Source organism: Drosophila ananassae, chromosome 2R (assembly GCF_017639315.1).
Source record: "Drosophila ananassae strain 14024-0371.13 chromosome 2R, ASM1763931v2, whole genome shotgun sequence".
Classification (NCBI taxonomy): domain Eukaryota; kingdom Metazoa; phylum Arthropoda; class Insecta; order Diptera; family Drosophilidae; genus Drosophila; species Drosophila ananassae.
The window spans coordinates 23,198,187-23,215,817 of NC_057928.1; the positions used below are offsets into that span (position 1 = coordinate 23,198,187).

At 41.1% G+C, this 17,631-nt stretch overlaps 2 protein-coding genes across 16 annotated transcripts in view; one reads left to right on the top strand and one right to left on the bottom strand.

The window, feature by feature from the left end:
• The window catches only part of LOC6507281 (protein furry), a 54,887-nt gene that overhangs the window by 16,657 nt on the left and 20,599 nt on the right, over positions 1 to 17,631 (top strand). For all 15 annotated transcript variants that reach the window (XM_032453793.2, XM_032453791.2, XM_032453792.2 and 12 more), the window contains one exon: positions 1,271 to 1,434. In XM_032453793.2, the coding sequence (XP_032309684.1) occupies positions 1,271 to 1,434 (164 nt within the window). The remainder of the gene's footprint in view (positions 1 to 1,270; positions 1,435 to 17,631) is intronic.
• Positions 2,307 to 17,420, bottom strand: LOC6507777 (neuromedin-U receptor 1). The gene is made up of 7 exons (XM_001956292.4): positions 15,703 to 17,420; positions 11,041 to 11,183; positions 10,542 to 10,774; positions 9,984 to 10,105; positions 8,276 to 8,394; positions 8,093 to 8,163; positions 2,307 to 3,376 (listed from the first exon to the last, which is right to left on the bottom strand). The coding sequence occupies exons 1-7, from the start codon at positions 16,378 to 16,380 to the stop codon at positions 3,279 to 3,281; spliced, it is 1,464 nt and encodes a 487-aa protein (XP_001956328.2). The 5' UTR covers positions 16,381 to 17,420; the 3' UTR covers positions 2,307 to 3,278.

Genomic DNA, 17,631 nt, shown 5'->3' on the forward strand with positions numbered 1-17,631 from the left:
TGGAAACTAATTATCGGGCCTGGAAACTAAATCGTCTGTCTCGCCGCAGTTAGAGCCCTCTGTTTGGCAATTTGTCGAACAATTTACATCGAGGGCATGTGATTTTGTGGTTGTTTGGCAAACCCGAAACCACATTTAAAGGATGCCAAGAACTTGAGCCAAACATGTGTTGTTAATTTTTTTGGTTTTGTATTCTTAATTCTTGCCTCAGTTGGTGCATCTCGGTGGCGCGTGGCATATTAAAGTTTATTTTCTATACTTGTTTTCTCTATTTTTTGTGTGTTGACAGCTGGCAGGAGCTTGCACGTTGCTGCCTCATCGAGGCGGAAGCAATTTTCCTTTTAATTTGCACTTTGCCACATAGAGAATATTTGCTAGAGTCAAATTCAAGTTTTAAAGAAGACAGAAAGCCAATCTGAAAGGAATGGATTGATTGAATCTAAACAGTCTTTGGCTGGGGCGAGCTTATCGAAAGCAATTTGTTTTTGAGAATTCGTTTTATTTAAATAGCCGGACATTTTGGTCGTGAACCTTGATCTTTCTCGCCCGCCCGGAATTGGCCTGATGTATGAACGTATGTGTTTGCTTGTGACCCAACCACGGTTGAATTATACACATGCGTTGAAATGTCCAATAAGTTTTGCACTTTATTTTCCTTTTCTTTTTTTTTTTTCGTGTTAAGCCCCCACTTGGGAAAATAAGGAAAAATAAAAACCACAGCATACTTTGTAGCGTCGGGAGCTTTGTGTGGTGCGAGGATGCAAAGTGAAAATCGATTTACGTAAAATATTCAATTCAATGCAAGCCGTTCGGGGGCACGGGGGTAATAGAAATCGGAGTAGTCGTTAGTCCACGGGTATGGACTATGTGTGTATGTATGTCCTTGTATCACCCCATCCTGTTCCTGTTCCTGTTTCTGTTCCGTCCGAAACTGCTCTCCTGCACCTCGGACGCAAAAAAAATTGTTCCGTCGATATGCAAACAAAGCGTAGGAAGTGGGCTACGACATTTTAATGGATCTGTCGGGGTTTCGGATGGGGGATATATGGATCCCGGTGGATGTGGCCGTGTTCCGCCTTTTTGGGGATGGGGACCTTGTAACTGTTGATTGTTGGCAGGTTGGAAATTTTTCGCGTGCCGTTGTTTCGTACACAACCGCATAGCCACAAGCCAACAAACTCATTAGGTTACTTTGTAAGCCTTGCCTTTGCATATGCATACCACTTTAAAGTCATTACCTCTTTTGCTTTGTATTCAACTTTAATTACAGGGAGTATCCATGCGACCATTACACATCCGTGATAACGGTGACACTTCTAATGACGGGCTGTCCTCGCGTGGAGGTACACGCCACGGCACTCCAGCTTCTGCAGATCCTGGACAAGCGTTTCTTCGGCAGCGTTGTGGGCACTCTGCACAGCGACAACGAGAAAGGTAGGAGCCCTCCTCCCATTTACATGGCAACTAACGAAGGGTGATGGCAATAAAATGGAATTTAATTGACAATTTTGCAACATAAAGTGGCCCAAAAGCCGGGACTCTAATTCCAAATGTTTAGTTGAGATTCAACCTTTTATATTTCTTTATTCTGGGAGTGTAATATTTAATTTACTCGAATGTAAGGGATTTGATGGTGTTTATAGTTATGTTTTTATTGCCTGAAGCAGGATTACATAATGTAATACAACCCTTTCTCAAAACTGTAACCTTTGGAGCATCTTAAAATAGATTCTTTTTTTGAATTCCTGTTCCCTAATGTTCATACAATGTTTATGAAAAGAGTATAAAAACAAGCTTACCTGACACTCACTCATGGAGGGCTCACACAAATCTACATTCGCCACCTCTTCCATGTGTTGTGGTATTGGGAAGTATTGTTTACTTTTCTGCCAGTTTGAGTTTTGCATTTTAATTTCATATATGTACATTGTACTTTGTACACCCAGACCTTACATTTTTATTCCATTACGTAAGAGGCTTTGTGTTTAAATTTAAATCTCTAGCAATTTCCATGTGAAGTCTGTTTACATGTTAAAATCGTTTATAAATCCAAAGGGAATTACGACTTCTCTGCCAAATTAAACACGAAAACATTGTTGTTAACTCTCAAATAGAACGGGAGTGAGAACTAATACTATGCTGCGTAATTAGCCAAATTTTGATGCTTGCATTTCAGGACTCTCAACAAAAGTTGCCTTGCTATGGATTCTAAGCTGTTTACCCAAAAATATTATCCGCCCACCTAAATCATCGTTTCTGACCTTTTTTTAGACCCCGTTTGCACTAAGCTGATGAACTTTGTTTTGCTTTTTGCCTCTGGTGCAATGGAAACCTGGACCTTTGCTCCGGCTCCGGAAAGCTGGAAAAGATAATAATAATCCGGTGACTTGGGGTTCGCTGTGGAATGGGTCTCGGAGAGGGCTAAGCCGGGGCATCAGCTCCTATTTGGGAAATTCAATTGGCCGTAAAATGTCCGAAATGCGAAATGAAAATCTCTATTAAGCCATACAGCGTTGATGTAACCTAACCAAATTATATAATCAGGTTAAGTCAATTGGAAAGTAATTTAAATACCAGTGGTCTGCCCGCTGCCCCAAAAAATCTGAAAATCAGAAAATCCAATTAAAAATCACTCTCCGACTGCCGACATTCAATTAACGAAATTAACATTTATTACATTTATACATTTGCTTGATGGTTGGTTAAGCTGGAATATTTATTTTTCGTTTAATATATATTTTTTTTAACTGTTTGGTTTTACGTTTGACGTCTCGTAATTGTATCTTTGTGGTTAGTGTTTCAATTAGGATTTGTGTGCAAATTAGTCTGGATTTCAATTGGATTATGTTTAGAAAGTTTGTATAGAAAGCAGAACCGAAAATTTTTTTCATTTAATGACTACGCGGATATTTTAAAACACTTAATTGAATTTAATGCGCATTGTACGCATTTCATCCTTAGTTTTGATTCTGTTTTCCATTTGGGTCTGAATTCAAATATTTAATTTTGCTTGGCCTTGACAAACATCACAAACACATTTCAATTATCCTGAAAACTAATTTTTATTTTTGTGTATATCTGGCGCTCCAGCTTATTCAGTTTCTGCTCCTCTTATTTTATGTATGCTGAAATCTAATTAAAATTGAAATTCCTGCTTATCCGGGGCCCGGCTGTTGAATGCAAACGCGTTTCTCCATTTTCGCAACATCTATTACCCCCTGGGAATACCAAACACTGCATATATATTTTTTTCTGTCGAGTTCTTGTTTCGTTCTCCTTCACTTGAGTGGATGCAGTTCGTGCATTTCGTTCCAACAATGTTGGGTCATCATCCTACGCCTGGTGGAGGTCCCAGTGTTCCGGCAATACTCCGACACTGAAAAGATTCAAATCAAACCGTATAAGAATGTGTGAATTAGGGTAAGTTGTGCGGCAAACATAATTGAGTGGTGCCATCACGTGTATGCTATACTTTGCTAATGTCGTTCGTTGCAAAATAACTCGAATTGCCATAGCAAAAATAAATTAAAATTGCCATCAAGGCCTTAACCATTTGTGAAGTGCGTATTCCTGGCAGAGTGTGGAGTGTACGTGAAAGGCCAAAGTTTAATATCACAATTTCTAAGGATGCCCTTTGATGGGTGAAAAATAACTGCAGTTATGTGACAAACTTTGTAATTATTTTCCCCCAGCAAGTTCAAAGTGTTAATAATAATGTGGATTCGGGAATTCATTAGTTTAATTTGTATGGAACATATTTCCTTTTCAATCCTTTTACAAACCGGGAAGTGACAAAGCCGCGATTTATTTGCCAGGATTATTGAAAAAATCACCCAAGAGCCCAAAAAAGTATACTATAAATTTCGTACTTAGGGATTTTCATGCGAGTTCCCTGTCAGGAGTGGCTTGTTGGCTTATTTTGTAAACCAGAGTGTAAACTCAGCTGAAGAATAATGGTTTAAGCCCAGCTTAAACTCGAATAATCAAATATATTTAATTTTTTTTTTTTTTGCGAGCGCCAATTTAATGAATATGTTTGGAGCACTTTTATTTCGATGTCTATTCTATTGTTTTCTTTTCCCCGAAATATTGTTTTTCATGGCAATCTGAGCTAATCAATCATTCGTGTTTAAAGCACACACCGAAAGCATCAAAAAGTGCCAATAAATTCAAGCCATGGGCATTTTCCAGCGAACACAATGTGTTTGTTTTCGTTTTTTGGGTCGTGTTTGCATTTGTTCATTTACAATCTTTGCTCTTGGTAATTAAGGTTATTCTTCAAAAGCGGAATTTGTATTTCAGTTCGGGGGAAAGCAATTGTGTTTCCAGTACACCTTGAATGGAATTCCCAGCATGGAGCTTTGTCACACTTTGATGCTTTTTAATTATTTCGGATGTATCATCCGCAAGTCAAGGGGAAAAGTTAAATATAGAATTTTGCCACTTCAGCACATCTCTCGAGTATGATTTTGTCAAGACCCGAAGTATACACACATATTTTTTTGTTGATTGCCTGGTGTGGGTATTTGTGGCCTGGCAAGATTAATGATGACGTTCCTCGACTGTCCTTGACGCATGCCAGCCGCTTCCACGGCTTTGTTTGGCGGCTTTTTCCTACATTTCCACTAAATTATTCAATAAATTATACAGCCTGACACACAAAAGCCAATGCGTAGCACCGCCAATTCATAGAAGTCCTGCCACTTTCAAGCGGAAGGCATTGAAATATTAAGTGAATTGTCTTGTTCTATTCGGTTTGTGGTGGCTCGATGAATAGTCTCTCTCATAAGTGGTTTCGGCCTAAATTATAAGAGGGTGTATGTGCTGCAGGCCTTGAAATCTCAGCCACTTGATATTCCGGTCCAGCTCTATGATTTTGTTGCTAAAATCGTGCTTCATCGCAGATAAATCATTATAAATGAGCTCGTTAAATACAATGTTAGAGAGTAGAGGATTCTTTATATTCCTATATAGATTTCTCATCACTATCCTGCACCAAAAATTTTTTCTTTTTTTCAAAAAATATGTTTAAAAACCTAGCAAGAACTCTCCTGTGAATAAATGTAAATTCAAATAATGCAGCCAAAAATAAAATCCTTTAAAGTCTCAACCTTCTACCTTTTTATCCTTTAGCCGTTGCCAAGCCGTAAAAGTCTTAGTGTCCTGACTTTTTTATTAGTGAGTGGAGAGACAGTGAAAGGAAGCGAATGTGGCACTGGGTACTCCTCCAGAGACGTGCACTGATTGACTCCGCCAGGAGCTAACGTAAGGGAGATGGGATTTTCCGCCCGCCGCCAGACGAGGGCGAAAATAGCCCGAGTGAGCGTGACTGGAAGCTTTGGTAATTTATGGCCAATAAGCAATGGCGTAATGAGGGAGCGGGCGGGCGGCAGCGGGTCCAGTGCGAATTATACGCGAGTACTCCCAATGGGAAACGCAACGGAACGGTGTGGCAATCATTCGTATTGCATTCAACGCACGTACCACGTCGCGTATGAGTAATGCCGTGCGGGGAAAAAAAAGGAATGTGTTCTCGAAACTAAGCAGCATACGCACTTGCCGCAGGTCGTGATTAGACGCGGATTGCCATTGAATCGCTTTCCTCATTAACAGTCGTTGTTTGATTTTCGGCTCATCCGCTGGCATTCGATTTCCATGGAATCATTTTGGAAAAATTCCATCAGCCATCGGGCTTTAGTCCTCCAAGTCAAAGTTTTGCGGCTAAGAAGAGTGAAATCTTGCCGCTCTTTCAAACTGGATTTAAAGGAAAAACACTGGTTGTTTTTCTGGCAGGAGATAAAGGCTCGAAAAAGCAAACAACAAATAGTCTTAATTTTAATAAATCTCAATCTGCCTGGCGACAATGTTGAAGGCACTTCCATTTGCTGCAGTGTGTCCAAAAACCCAGCTCTCAATTTCCAGTCCTCACACCTTTTTCAGCCGAAACTCACACTTGCAGGAATAAGGTAACAAACAAACCAACACACCGACACCCTTGCTGTATTTGTTCGATGTAAATATTTACAAGGAGCACACGCTGTTCCCTCCCGTTTGATCCTTTTTCCCGTTCGACTGCAAAAGAGTCCTGCGGCCCGAGGCTCTGCCTTTGCCTGCCTGACTTTTCCATTTACATTTGGATTTCACGCTACCATTGTTCTTTGAGTAGATGACAGGCTTTTTTCTGCTGGTTTTTGCTGCTTCAGGATGGTTTCTGTAACTGACTCTACCCTGCGATTTCCTGACGCCCCTTTAATGAATCGCCAAATACTTTTAATTAACTAGTGGAAAACCATACCGTAAACATAAATATGCACTCTGACATTTTTATGGCAAACAATATGCCTCCAGAGGGCCGGAGGTAGTCGCAGAAAAATGGCTCTTCAAAAATGCTCTTGGCTTTAGTAAGAAATTAAAAATTGATGCTCCCCGAAGGTTAGATGTGAAATCGTAAAACTAAATTTTATGGCAGGTGAACGATGACTGCGAATGAAATGGATATGGAAATGGGGTGGGAGAGCTGTTTGCCTGGGGATTAAGTGGAAAAAGTTCATCCTAAAGCCATAAAAGAATGAAAATTTAAATTCATATGGAATCCATATTAAGCTACAAAACTAAACAAAATGGTTTGTGGGTCCTGCACTTAATTAAAAATTAAGAGACAGTGTGGCAAATCAAAGTAAGAATTTACACTTCTTTTCACTTCCTGCCGTTTCTAAGAAGTCCTAGGGGCTAATGACAAAACCATTCAATACCTGATTAGCATGAATCTATAATCTTTTTTACCTTTTCCTTCCCAGGAAATTACCTTTCTTTTAGCTTTGTAATTGAAGTGTGATTCCCTTTCACAGATCAAGTTTTTATTTCATTCCTTGAAGGGGATAATTAATCCAAAGCCGGAAAAGCAAAAAAAGAAGGGATTTGATTGTTTTATGAGCGTTAAGGATGGGGAACTTTGTATTCAATTAAATTAAATCGAATTTAATGTAATGGTTTATATTTTTTCCCGTCCTTTGATTCTTTGAAAATTAATAGCCTTCACGAAGTAAATTAAGAGACTACCGGTAGTACCCTCACACAGCCTTCCGCTTTTCATTAACAGACATCGATGCTGATTCGTTTGCCAGGACTTCTACCAGGATACTGTCCAGGCGTTTATAAGAAAAGTTCTCCCCTTCCCATTATTCAGGCAGAAGCAACAAAACAGCAATTAGTGTTCCAGCTCTTGGCAGATGGAAAATGCAATGACCGCCTGCTGGGGCTCGGTTTGGCTTTAATGCTGAACAGTCAAGGAGAAAGTTGAGTGGTCGCCTTAATCCTTTCACTTTCATTCTCTCGTTCTCTGAACAGGACATCTGGGCCGAGTCCGAGTCCGAGTAGTTGTGATTAGTTTATCTGGTATTTCATTCAGCCAGCAGTTTAAAATTTATATTTGTTTTCAACCAACTCCTAGCATAGTTAGTTGAAATGTCAAACTATCTCCAGTATCAAATCAGCAGAGCATCCAAATAAATTGGTGCTACCATCATTTCTGTATAATCCCCTATTATTCCCGGAAGGTCCTGCCTTTGTTTTGCTCATGAAAAATATCCTGTTGAAAATGCAGCTGTCAAGTGCAGTCCTCGAAACCGCACAACCCTGCTGGCGATTACGGAGGACTTAAAGCGTGCTTTAACTATCCTTACAACTTTAGTTAAGTCAACTCGATGAAAGTTGTGAGTGGGGAGGGCAAAACTTTGCACGAACAGGACTGTTTGTTGCTTGACTTAAGGCCTTTTCGCTTTTCGCAAAACCATACTCGTTGTTAGCGAAAAACAATAATTTTTCACTGCTAAGGATACTCTTTTGCGGAGTCACAGTTCCTTCTAAAGTCGACTAACACTGTGTGTGTTACAAACTGACTGATGAGCTCCTTTCAACTGGTTTATGTTTCTTAAAATTAACCAGACATCTGTCTGTGACATTTATTGGTTTACACAAAATTAAATTTTCAAGTCCTTCCCATGGCGCATAAAATCGTATTTGTCTCATAAAATTCTGCATGTGCCCCCGTCTTCATGTGTGTCCTTATTATTTTGGAAAATTCTTTACTCACCTGTCACTTGGGTATTGCCAGCCTCCCTCTGGGCGGAGGATACCCGACGGAAAATGCTCAGCACGGCCTTTCTGCAGAAGGAGATGGGGAAAGAAATAAGGACGTTTATATTTAAATGTTGATAAAAGGCATTCGCATAAACATGCGTTATTAGAGGTAATTTGTGTGTGGAAGATTACTTACCGGAAATTCTGTCCGCTGACGCAGTAAAGCACGAAATTGATTCCAAAATTTGTGATGAAGAAAGCGTGAAAAATATATTGCAGGGCAATTGTAGAGTTCTCATTCTTAGCGGCGTCCGTCTGCGGCGGGCGGAGGCCCAATGCAAAATGAAAAAGGAAATCTCATTAGAGGATATGTCTGCCCCAATTAGAGGATTCCGGGAAAAGCATATATTTGGCCTCTGATCTCCTGACAGGCATTCGATACTATTGATAGAAAGTTTTGCATAATTCCCCAAGACCCTCTGTGTCTTTCAGCTTAAATTCAGCTTAAAGATTAGTTTCGTCCCAATTCTATATGTATTTGTTGTAATAACCTCTCAAACTTATAAACTGGACACGTGCCATGTCTGTTGACCTGTTGAACTGTTGAACTCCGGAGATTGAAAGGCCGGAAAATAATTTGGGATGCTTGTCTGTCGGCCAGCCGTTTCCACTCAATTAATTTTATGTCGCAATCAATGTCTGGGCTTGCCGCATTTTTAAGTTGGCATGTGAGCTTGGGTGTGAAAAAGCAATTTGAATACAATTTCCGAATGGTATCCCGTAGTTCTGGCCCACTTGCTCTATTAATAACACATTTCTTGGCTTTAAAAGTGTGTTAATGCTTTGCCTAATGTACTTTATCCAAACTCTCTGTGCCTCCTATTAAATTCCAAGGATCTTGGTCAGCATTTTTGGTTTATTTTTTGGATGGCTGACCATCAAAAAAGTCAACAACAAAGTTGCATAGTTTGATAAACTTTTCGCTTGCAGAATTAAATTGAATTAAATAGAGTTTGCCACAAAATATAATTCCCAAAAAGGATAAAAAAATTCATTAAAAATAGTAAAGTATAGTTTGTTAAACCTTTGTGAATATTATTATGGTGATAACTTCCACTCAGAAAAGGCTGGGGGTGATATAATAACACGAATCGTGTCTTATTTATATGATTCGCCTCCGAAGTGCACAAACTAATTAAAGCCTAATTAACACCTATGGCCTCGCCATGCCAACCAGCCTGCTCGTTGCTCATTTGTCAAAAGACATTAAATTTTTTTGCCCTTTCATAAACACGGCTGTTGAGAGATTACCGGGCCAAAGGGCCAGTGTTATAGGGCGAATATCTGAAGAGACAATAACATCAGCTTAAAATAGTTTGGCCGTTGGCATGACAACTTTATGACTCTTGTTTGTTGTCCAGCTTTTGGACGTAAGCCGGGCCAGCATCCCACTCATCCTAGGCTGGAATTTGTGGCCAGATAATTAGTACGGCGCAGATGCTGGTCAAGTTGGTGGAAATCTTATTCCGCATTGTTTTGGCAGGAAATTTAGGAGGTGGGTACACGGAAAACAAAGTTATAAAGTTACATAGAAAGTATTACTTATGCTTTTTTATACATTTTTTGTTGTATTGATTGATTTTAAATAAGTATTTTAATGCCTTCTTGGTCCGATTAAGCCATTATTTTGAAAAGAATTTCTTTCAATGCTTAAATATGTATCTTATCCTGTTGATTAAATTATTTTTGTCCAGAGAAAATAAACTCCATCCGCAAATGTCTTGAATCCCACATATTGTTTGGGCCTTCGACATGAGTGGAGGACTTGAAGCATCCTGGTCTGTAATGCCCCAGCCAAGGATATAATCAAGGCATAATGCATTTCTTAAGTACGCATCACTTACCTCCCAGTAGGCCTCGATGCGGAGCAGGCAGCTCGGTAAATTGAGGCAGACAAAAACCGTTGAGACAATTAGCAACATCTTAGTTACCTTCAGCTGCGACGAGTTCTGAACTTTGCGCCGACCTGGAAATAATCCGTGAAATAGAACCAACATTATAACGTGATAAAGTTAATATGACGCCGCTCCCACACTCGCACAGACTTTATAATTAGTTGGGAATTATAGCGACGATAGTTTGCAGATTATTTGACAATTTGTCAGCGTCTCAAACTTGGCTAAGATTGCGCTCGTCGCGCTTTCCGCTGCCTTTGTTTTGTCACTTTTACTAGTAACGTCGCACTGCAAATGGGTTGCTAGAAACAAATTCAAATATTCACAAGCAAACTTAAATGGCTTACGGGAAAGTTTAGTCCCTGGCCCGGGTCTGAGCCAAGTTTTCTGCAAATGTCAACTTGGCCAAGTCACCGGAAAGAGTTCCTTGCTCGCCGACAGTTGTCCTATTTTCCTACTTTCTCAGCGACATTTTCCAAATGGAAAGTCACTGCCTGAAATGCTCACCTGGCTTCTGTGTAATCTCGCAATGGTGTTGACAATTGTTTATATGATGCTGCTGCTGCTGTGGTTGTTCCTGATCGTCCTGCTGTCGGCAGGACACATGGTGCTGTCCACTCGGATGCGTTCCCGTTGACTTCTGGCGCTTTAACGATGCAGAGATCCGGTACGATGTCACAGCAGCTGGTCCGCTAGACGAGTTTGACGAATTCGATGGCATGCTGGTCGTTTGCGGCTTCCTGTTAATTATTTTTTGATTTTATTAAACAAATAATTAACTCTTTAATGATGTTAGCTCTTAAAAGATTATTTTTTTCTTTAGTTTCATTTAATTTTTTAACCGTGTAGCCATGTGTGGAATACGTAATCGCATCTCCGACTAACTATGCTCAATAATCAGAATTTTCCAGGGGCGGGTAATGCAAATCACTTCACGTTCCGCAGTGAAACGACTCGAACCACCATTTCCCATTACCCACTGTGTGTGCCAAAGTACAGTACTCACATCTTGTGCATGGTCAGGGTCCGGCGAACGGTGGCGAACTTCCAAACAGTGCAGCCTGTACAGGTGTTCAGCACGGCTATGGTGGTGAAGGGCACCGCGTAGACGACAATCGAGTCCCAGTAGTTGAACAGGGCCAGTTGTTCCTATGAATGTAATGGAAATTTGTATTTTGGTTTTGGGTTTGGTTTCTTTTTATTACTATTGGTGCTAGAAATTCGATTGGTTTTGCGGCGAACGTGGCGTATACGTAATTTATCAGATGGTGCTTGCATACACGGCGTATACGTAATCTAGTTTGGTCAGAATCGAATTATATCTAGTTTTTATCTAAGCCAAGCCGAAAGGGCTTCCTAAAAGCTGAAAATAATTAAATTGGTAACCAAAACGGGTGGAAAATATTGAAAATTGATTTGCAAGAGTTGGTCGTCAGACAATTTTCAACTCTTTGATACTTCTCGATGCTGCCATGTACCTGAAGACCACTCGCCAGGTGCTTTAAATATTCTCTTTGCGGAAGCTTTACTTTAATTAATCCACTTAGCGAGAAATTTTATGGAATTAACCCAAAGCTGAATCAATAACTGGGAAGCAAGAAAAGTAAACTATGTTGACCTTTGGTCCAGCTTTTTTAAGCCCGGAACTCTTTGCGGAAGACTACCAGCTAGGCCAGGCCAGATGGAAACTATTTTTGCAGCATCTTGTGCACTTGTTTTCAACTTTCACTCAACGAGCGGATTCTTGGTTTCCGGCCATGCTTTCATGCTTGAAATGCTAAATCTGAAACGTTCCAGGACACTCGAATTAATCTCGGCCCACAGAACAGATGCGAATGGGCATTTGGCCCTTGCTCTGGGCAAGACAATGCCATTTGTTTCAATCACAATTAACCAAAAATGTAAACGCATAAGCTCATTATCGTCCATTAAGGTCCATTCTCTAATCAAACCATCTGGCAATAGCCAACAATATAGCAAACAAACCGAATTAATTTTGGAGCACTTTAAAGAAAGTACTTGCAAATCGCACTCTAGATACACATGTAATCATCGTTGGATGACTGCCTTCAATTTACATAATTTCAAGCCCTGGCATTCATCAAAATATCTACAAGTTCGCAGCAACCATTCAAATTATGTTAATCAGCTCCTGGCGAAATCAAAATTGTTGGACAAATAATTTAATGCTCCGACTTTGGCAGCTGTGGGCATTAAAATAAATTGATATGTTATGCCATCAACCGTCAGCCCTTTTTTCTGTGGCCTTTTTTAATGTTCCACAATATCCTGGCTAAAAGTTGCAATTTAATTATTATATAAATTGTATTTTATTTTTTATGCCACTTGAGCAATCAATGAGCGGGGCGGGGACGTAATCTATTGATTGGACCTTTATTTGTGGAGTGGCCATTTGAGACCCTCGTTGGACAGTAAGGTTTCTGGACAGTAAACACCTACATAAGTAAACGCCATGGAAAATCCCTCGATGGCCTGTCATAACCGTAAAAGCTGTCCAGCTTGACCAAAGCATTCAATTTATTTGGTTTTTCTATTTATTTTTTATGCCCTTCCCAATTTTGTATCGTTTTTTTTTTCTCCCAGTTTTTTTTTTTTGGTTGGCTTGTGGCTCGTGTGTCGAGTGGATCAAAGTGTAATAGCTCGTAAATTTTCAATCAACTGGCTATTTGATGCTCACGATCCCAATGCACGAAAGTATAACTAATTCCGGTAGAAATTTAATTCCTGTTTCCCGAAGAGTTTTCGCCAAAAGCGAAGGAGAAGCCTCCGGATTGAATCAATAACTGAGCCACAAAGTGCTCGATAACTTGAAAACTCTTAGCTAGTTTTCACAATTTTGGAAATTTAATCAACTTGAATTTTATGCATAGAGTGGAGATGGGTATTACTTGGGGATTCCTTTGGATCTTTGGAAAGAGGATTAAATACGAACTATTTACATATTCAGAGATGCAAATTCCATACAAATTTTGTAAAGTTGCAAAAGGCTTAAATGGGCTTTAACGCTCCTGCTGGGCATTCCCTTCCCCACCCTTTCTCGGCCATATGTGTGGGATGCCTGGCATTTAGGCTTGGCCTTTAACGATTCCTCGGCCACTTCCTGTGGCATGAAGATGACATTCCACAGGCTTTGTCAATTTCAATTTGTCTTCCCAACTGCTGTCCATTGGCGACTTCAAAGGGCGTCTTTTGATGACGATTCCAAATGGCTGCCGGCAGACCTTCCTGTCCAGCATAATTAATTAAATATGAAAGCTTTAAATAGAACGCTATAGCTATAGCTGAGATCAAGCATTATTGGGTTTCCTTTCCATTGAATAGCTAGATTTTTAAATTTTTTTGTTGGCAATTTAGGGCGAATTCATTAGAAGCCCATTCGCAGAACGAAAAATTCTGTTAAAGTCAACTTGAAGAGCTTCGCCCGGGGAGCAGCTGGTCGCGGAAGAGCCCATCCTCGGAATGGCTGGTGCTCCTCCTGCGGAATGGCTATTACCCAATGATTTGTTTCTTTCAATATGCCAACCGCCAACTGCAAAACGTCTATTTGCAGCATACGAGTACAAGCGTTGTCTGTTTCAAAATTTATGGGGCCTCCCCCAAGACGCGGTGTCTGTGTTACCGTTCAGCAATATTGTGTGCCGCACGTTGCAAGCTCCTGTATTCTCTAGTTATATACTTCTTTCTAGCCCCCAAAGTAGTGGTGGTTAAATAGTTATACAATCTCTAGAAAAGCAAACTTTAAAATGTTACTACTCTTGCTTTGGGCAACAAAATGTTAGTCCTTGAACATCTTATTTCCAGGCATCGCTGGAGTATTACTTCCGAGGAAATCGTGCATAATTTGCTGGCCCACCTGAGGGTTTGTCTTTATTCTGGCCATCAGTCAAGCGACATTTCTTATTCGTTACTCATTGTTTGTTGTCAATTCGTCACGAGTTAGCGACGCCAGCTGATTGAATGTGAAATTTTCCATCTATACAGCGAGGTAGTCGATCCCGCCTCTGCTCATCCATCATCGTCCTGTACGTCCCACGAATCGAACCGGGGAGTACACGTAGGCGCGACATTTTCCGCTTCATTGGGGCCAATTTGGCTAATAGACTGGCTGATGGAGATGGCGAGTCGAAATTTCACAATTCAAATACCCAACTACACCTGCTTCCTCCCCGGTGTCCCCCGGTATCCGGCGTATTGGTGTTTGCATTGCATTGCGTCTCCCTCGAACAGGTTTCGCAAAATTAGCATTGAATTTCAGGCTGGAAATGGTGCAAATGGTAAACAGCTGAAAAGCCAGTGAAATATGAGATTTATCGGGGAGAATTTGAGTTATCCTTGAGACACTAGGACCATGAACAGGACACACCCATCCGGCACACGTGCCAGGCCCATGTTCTCTCCTGCGGCCAAAGTAATGTTTCTTTGTCCTTTCAATATGCCTTATAATGGATAAAAGGTAGTTCTAATACATGCATCCCTCGAGCTATCTAATCATGGATAGAGCATTCAGTTAGTCGCCTCGATAATCCATAATATTTCGCCTCATTTTTTATGTCGCTAACCTTTTTGGCATTGTTTTGCTTTTTGCGTCGTTTGACCCATTCGTTAGCCAATTTGTGGGGGCCTTTTCCTGGTCAATAAATGCCTAATTTGTCGGGGCACAGCGGCATGCTTCTCCGCTCCAGACCCAATTAATTGACTAATTGCTCCAGTTCTTGGTCAAATTAGTGGCTCCTTAGCCATAGCTGCGGCTTGGGGCGTGATCCGCATATCTTGGCGGTATTCCGCTGTATCCGCTGTGCCTAATTGACAGAGTGTCAATGCCATGTCGGGCGAAAGTGACGAAGGGTTCCCGGGCCAGGGCCCAGACAATGTCAAAAGTTTATCCGGGAAACAGCTGTAAATGCCGTTGACAGATTCCTCGGTTCAGACCACTCCTTCGCTTATCATGCTTTTCTTTCTGCGCTTCACAGAAGCCAAAGCACATATGCTTTGAGCATATATTTTTGAATTTTTTTTGACAACGATTTGCTGGCCATTTGCCAAGGCAAACATGGAAAGGCATTCAAATTCTAATAACAAATACTAATGGAAGGAACAACAAAACCCCACAAATACCAGAACGGAACCCCTACGTGTGGGTTACCTTTTGAAAATTGTATCGAAGGGAATCTGGGGAGTCGGGGGAAATGGAGATAAATATACGTTTTTGTCGCTTTTGTATCCACTGGCAACCCGAACGAAAAATTCTAGGCTCTGGAAGAATGCGTTTGATGAACTTTGATTTTGATGTGTGACAGGAATGAGTTTTGCATCAACTAACATGAAAGTATTTTCTCATCTATGCTGAAATTTTAGCAAAAAGGCAAGCGATTCTACTTGAAATTGAATGGTTTTTGCAGCAGAGTTTTTGAATATTATTGCATAGCTTTGTTTAAGTGAAGAACAAGTGCTTGATTCCATATTTTGTGAAGCGACCATTTCTTATACTTGACAGCACTTGTTTAAGATTCCACTGGTTTGAAATGCATACATCTTGAAATTCAGTTTGAAACAATATGCAAATTAGTTGCCAAAGTCAAGTGCTTGTCAGGAAATTGTTTGAAAAGTTTTTCCAGAAAAGTCAAGTGCTGAGAAGGGGATATCTTACCTTGAACTCGGAATTAAGATCGCAAATGGTGGTGTTCAATTTCGGCATGTAGACCGGCTTGGCGATCACTATGTAGGGCATGCAGTGCAGACACCCGACCAGGGTCAGCCCGGAGAGGACGATCTTGGCCCGGCGGACCGTACACATGGTCTGACGCTTCAGCGGATAGATGACGGCTATGAACCGCTCCACGGTGAAGGCCACCACGAACCACACCGAGCAGAAGCTGGCCAGGTAGCTGAAGAAGGTGAAGAACTGGCAGAAGTAGTTCCTGTTATAGATGTCCACGTTGAGGAAGTTCAGCCACTGGGCGAAGAGTCCGGCCAGGAAGCAGGTGTCGCTCACGGCCAGGGCGGCCAAGTAGAAGCTGGACGAAAGTTTTCGCAACTTTGTCTTGAAGAAGACAAACACGGAGAGGATGTTGCCGATGCTGCCGGTGCAGCACAGAATGGGAATATAGTACTGATGGACAACGTCCCCGATGAAAAAGGCGATGCGCAGCATCTCCTCATCCTCGCCGCTCGCCGAGTCCTCCGAATCCATTTCGGTGACATAATCACTCGAGGAGGAGGTCCAGTTGCTGTCCGTGGAATTTCCATCTCCGAGCGTTGGAGTGGCTGTTGCTGCTGATATGTTGGATATGTAATCCGGATCCATATCGGTGGTGGCTGGTGTCATCTTGTTTATTTATTTAACGTTACACTCCATATAAAAGCACTGCTTTAATGCTTTAATTAATTCTTTTTAATTGCAATTTTCGCGCACCAATGTTTGCCAATTTAAATGACAATGGCCGGCAACTATTTGGCCAATTAGTTTGGGCGAATAACTATTTGCTTTTCATTATCATTTCCAACTACTTGTCAGTTCAACAATTCGAAACTTTCGATTGGTTTCGATGGCGAAGTCTTTCACGTGAATTTCGATTTCCGCTTGAATAAAACTTAATTAAGATTTTGTTGTATTTTTAAACTTCTGCGGCGAAACTTTTTCTTCTTTGGCGAAATATTATGAAAAACTTTCGATTGCGGCTCATCTAAGTGTTTTTAAGTTCATTATTGGCGCACCAATTTTTTTGCCCACAATTCCTAATGATGTAAACAAAGACGAGGTGCCAGGTACCGACTGTATTTATAAACTTTTTCCACACATAAAAGTTTTTCAGTTTTCTTGCCGGAAAAACTTCTCGGGGTGCCTTCTTCCACAAAAATTCCGATACTTGTTTGCCTATTGGATCGACGAGGTCTGTCTACGTAGTTTTTATTTTTATATCGGAATTCAATTTTTTGTGTGAATTCGAAAATACACTTTTGATTATGTTTTGATCGGCGGGCCACAGTATTTCATCGATTAAATGGACAACCCGAAGGTGAAATTGTTTACTCAATGAAGTAGGTGCTATTTGAAGGAAATTAAAAACCAATCCGTTTATGGTTTCTTGTATGATGCCGCCGGTTTTTGAACCTGACCGAGTTTCGAGCCGAGCTTCCTTTTGGCCGGTTCGTCCTGTCAGCAGGACAATGAGCGCGCAACTAAGTCGAGACAATGACGGCGGCAGCCTTTTAAATCACTTTCCTTGCGGCCGACTTTTTGGAAGGCGCCAACCAAAAGCTCTTCCCCGGCGCCGGCGCATGAATGGCGGTGGGCCGTAGTCGCCAGCGATTCATTCATGAAATCAACAGGTCACAAGGTCAGGGTTGGGAGGAAACTCCACAAGTGGTTGAGCTGCCAACGAGGGATTAGCCTCGCAGGATTTGCAGGAAGAAGACGCACCATTGTGCCGTATAGACAATGGCCCGCTAAACGGCAAGTCCTCTCGGGACTGTGGTCACATTTTCTGGTCGGCAGGCAATCAAAACAATAACAAACCGCCGCACGTTCGTTTCCACGAAAAGCCGGAAAAGCTTTGGAAGAATACCATGTTGATGA

Bases quoted from the DNA above. Each gene is read 5' to 3' on its own strand.
- LOC6507777 (XM_001956292.4), bottom strand. From the start codon at position 16,380: ATGACACCAGCCACCACCGATATGGATCCGGATTACATATCCAACATA. The intron at 11,184-15,702 runs GTAAGATATCCC...TTACATTCATAG, and splicing joins ATCTTAATTCCGAGTTCAAG to GAACAACTGGCCCTGTTCAA. The intron at 3,377-8,092 runs GTGAGTAAAGAA...GAATCTTTTCAG, and splicing joins TGGCAATACCCAAGTGACAG to TGTCGGAGTATTGCCGGAAC.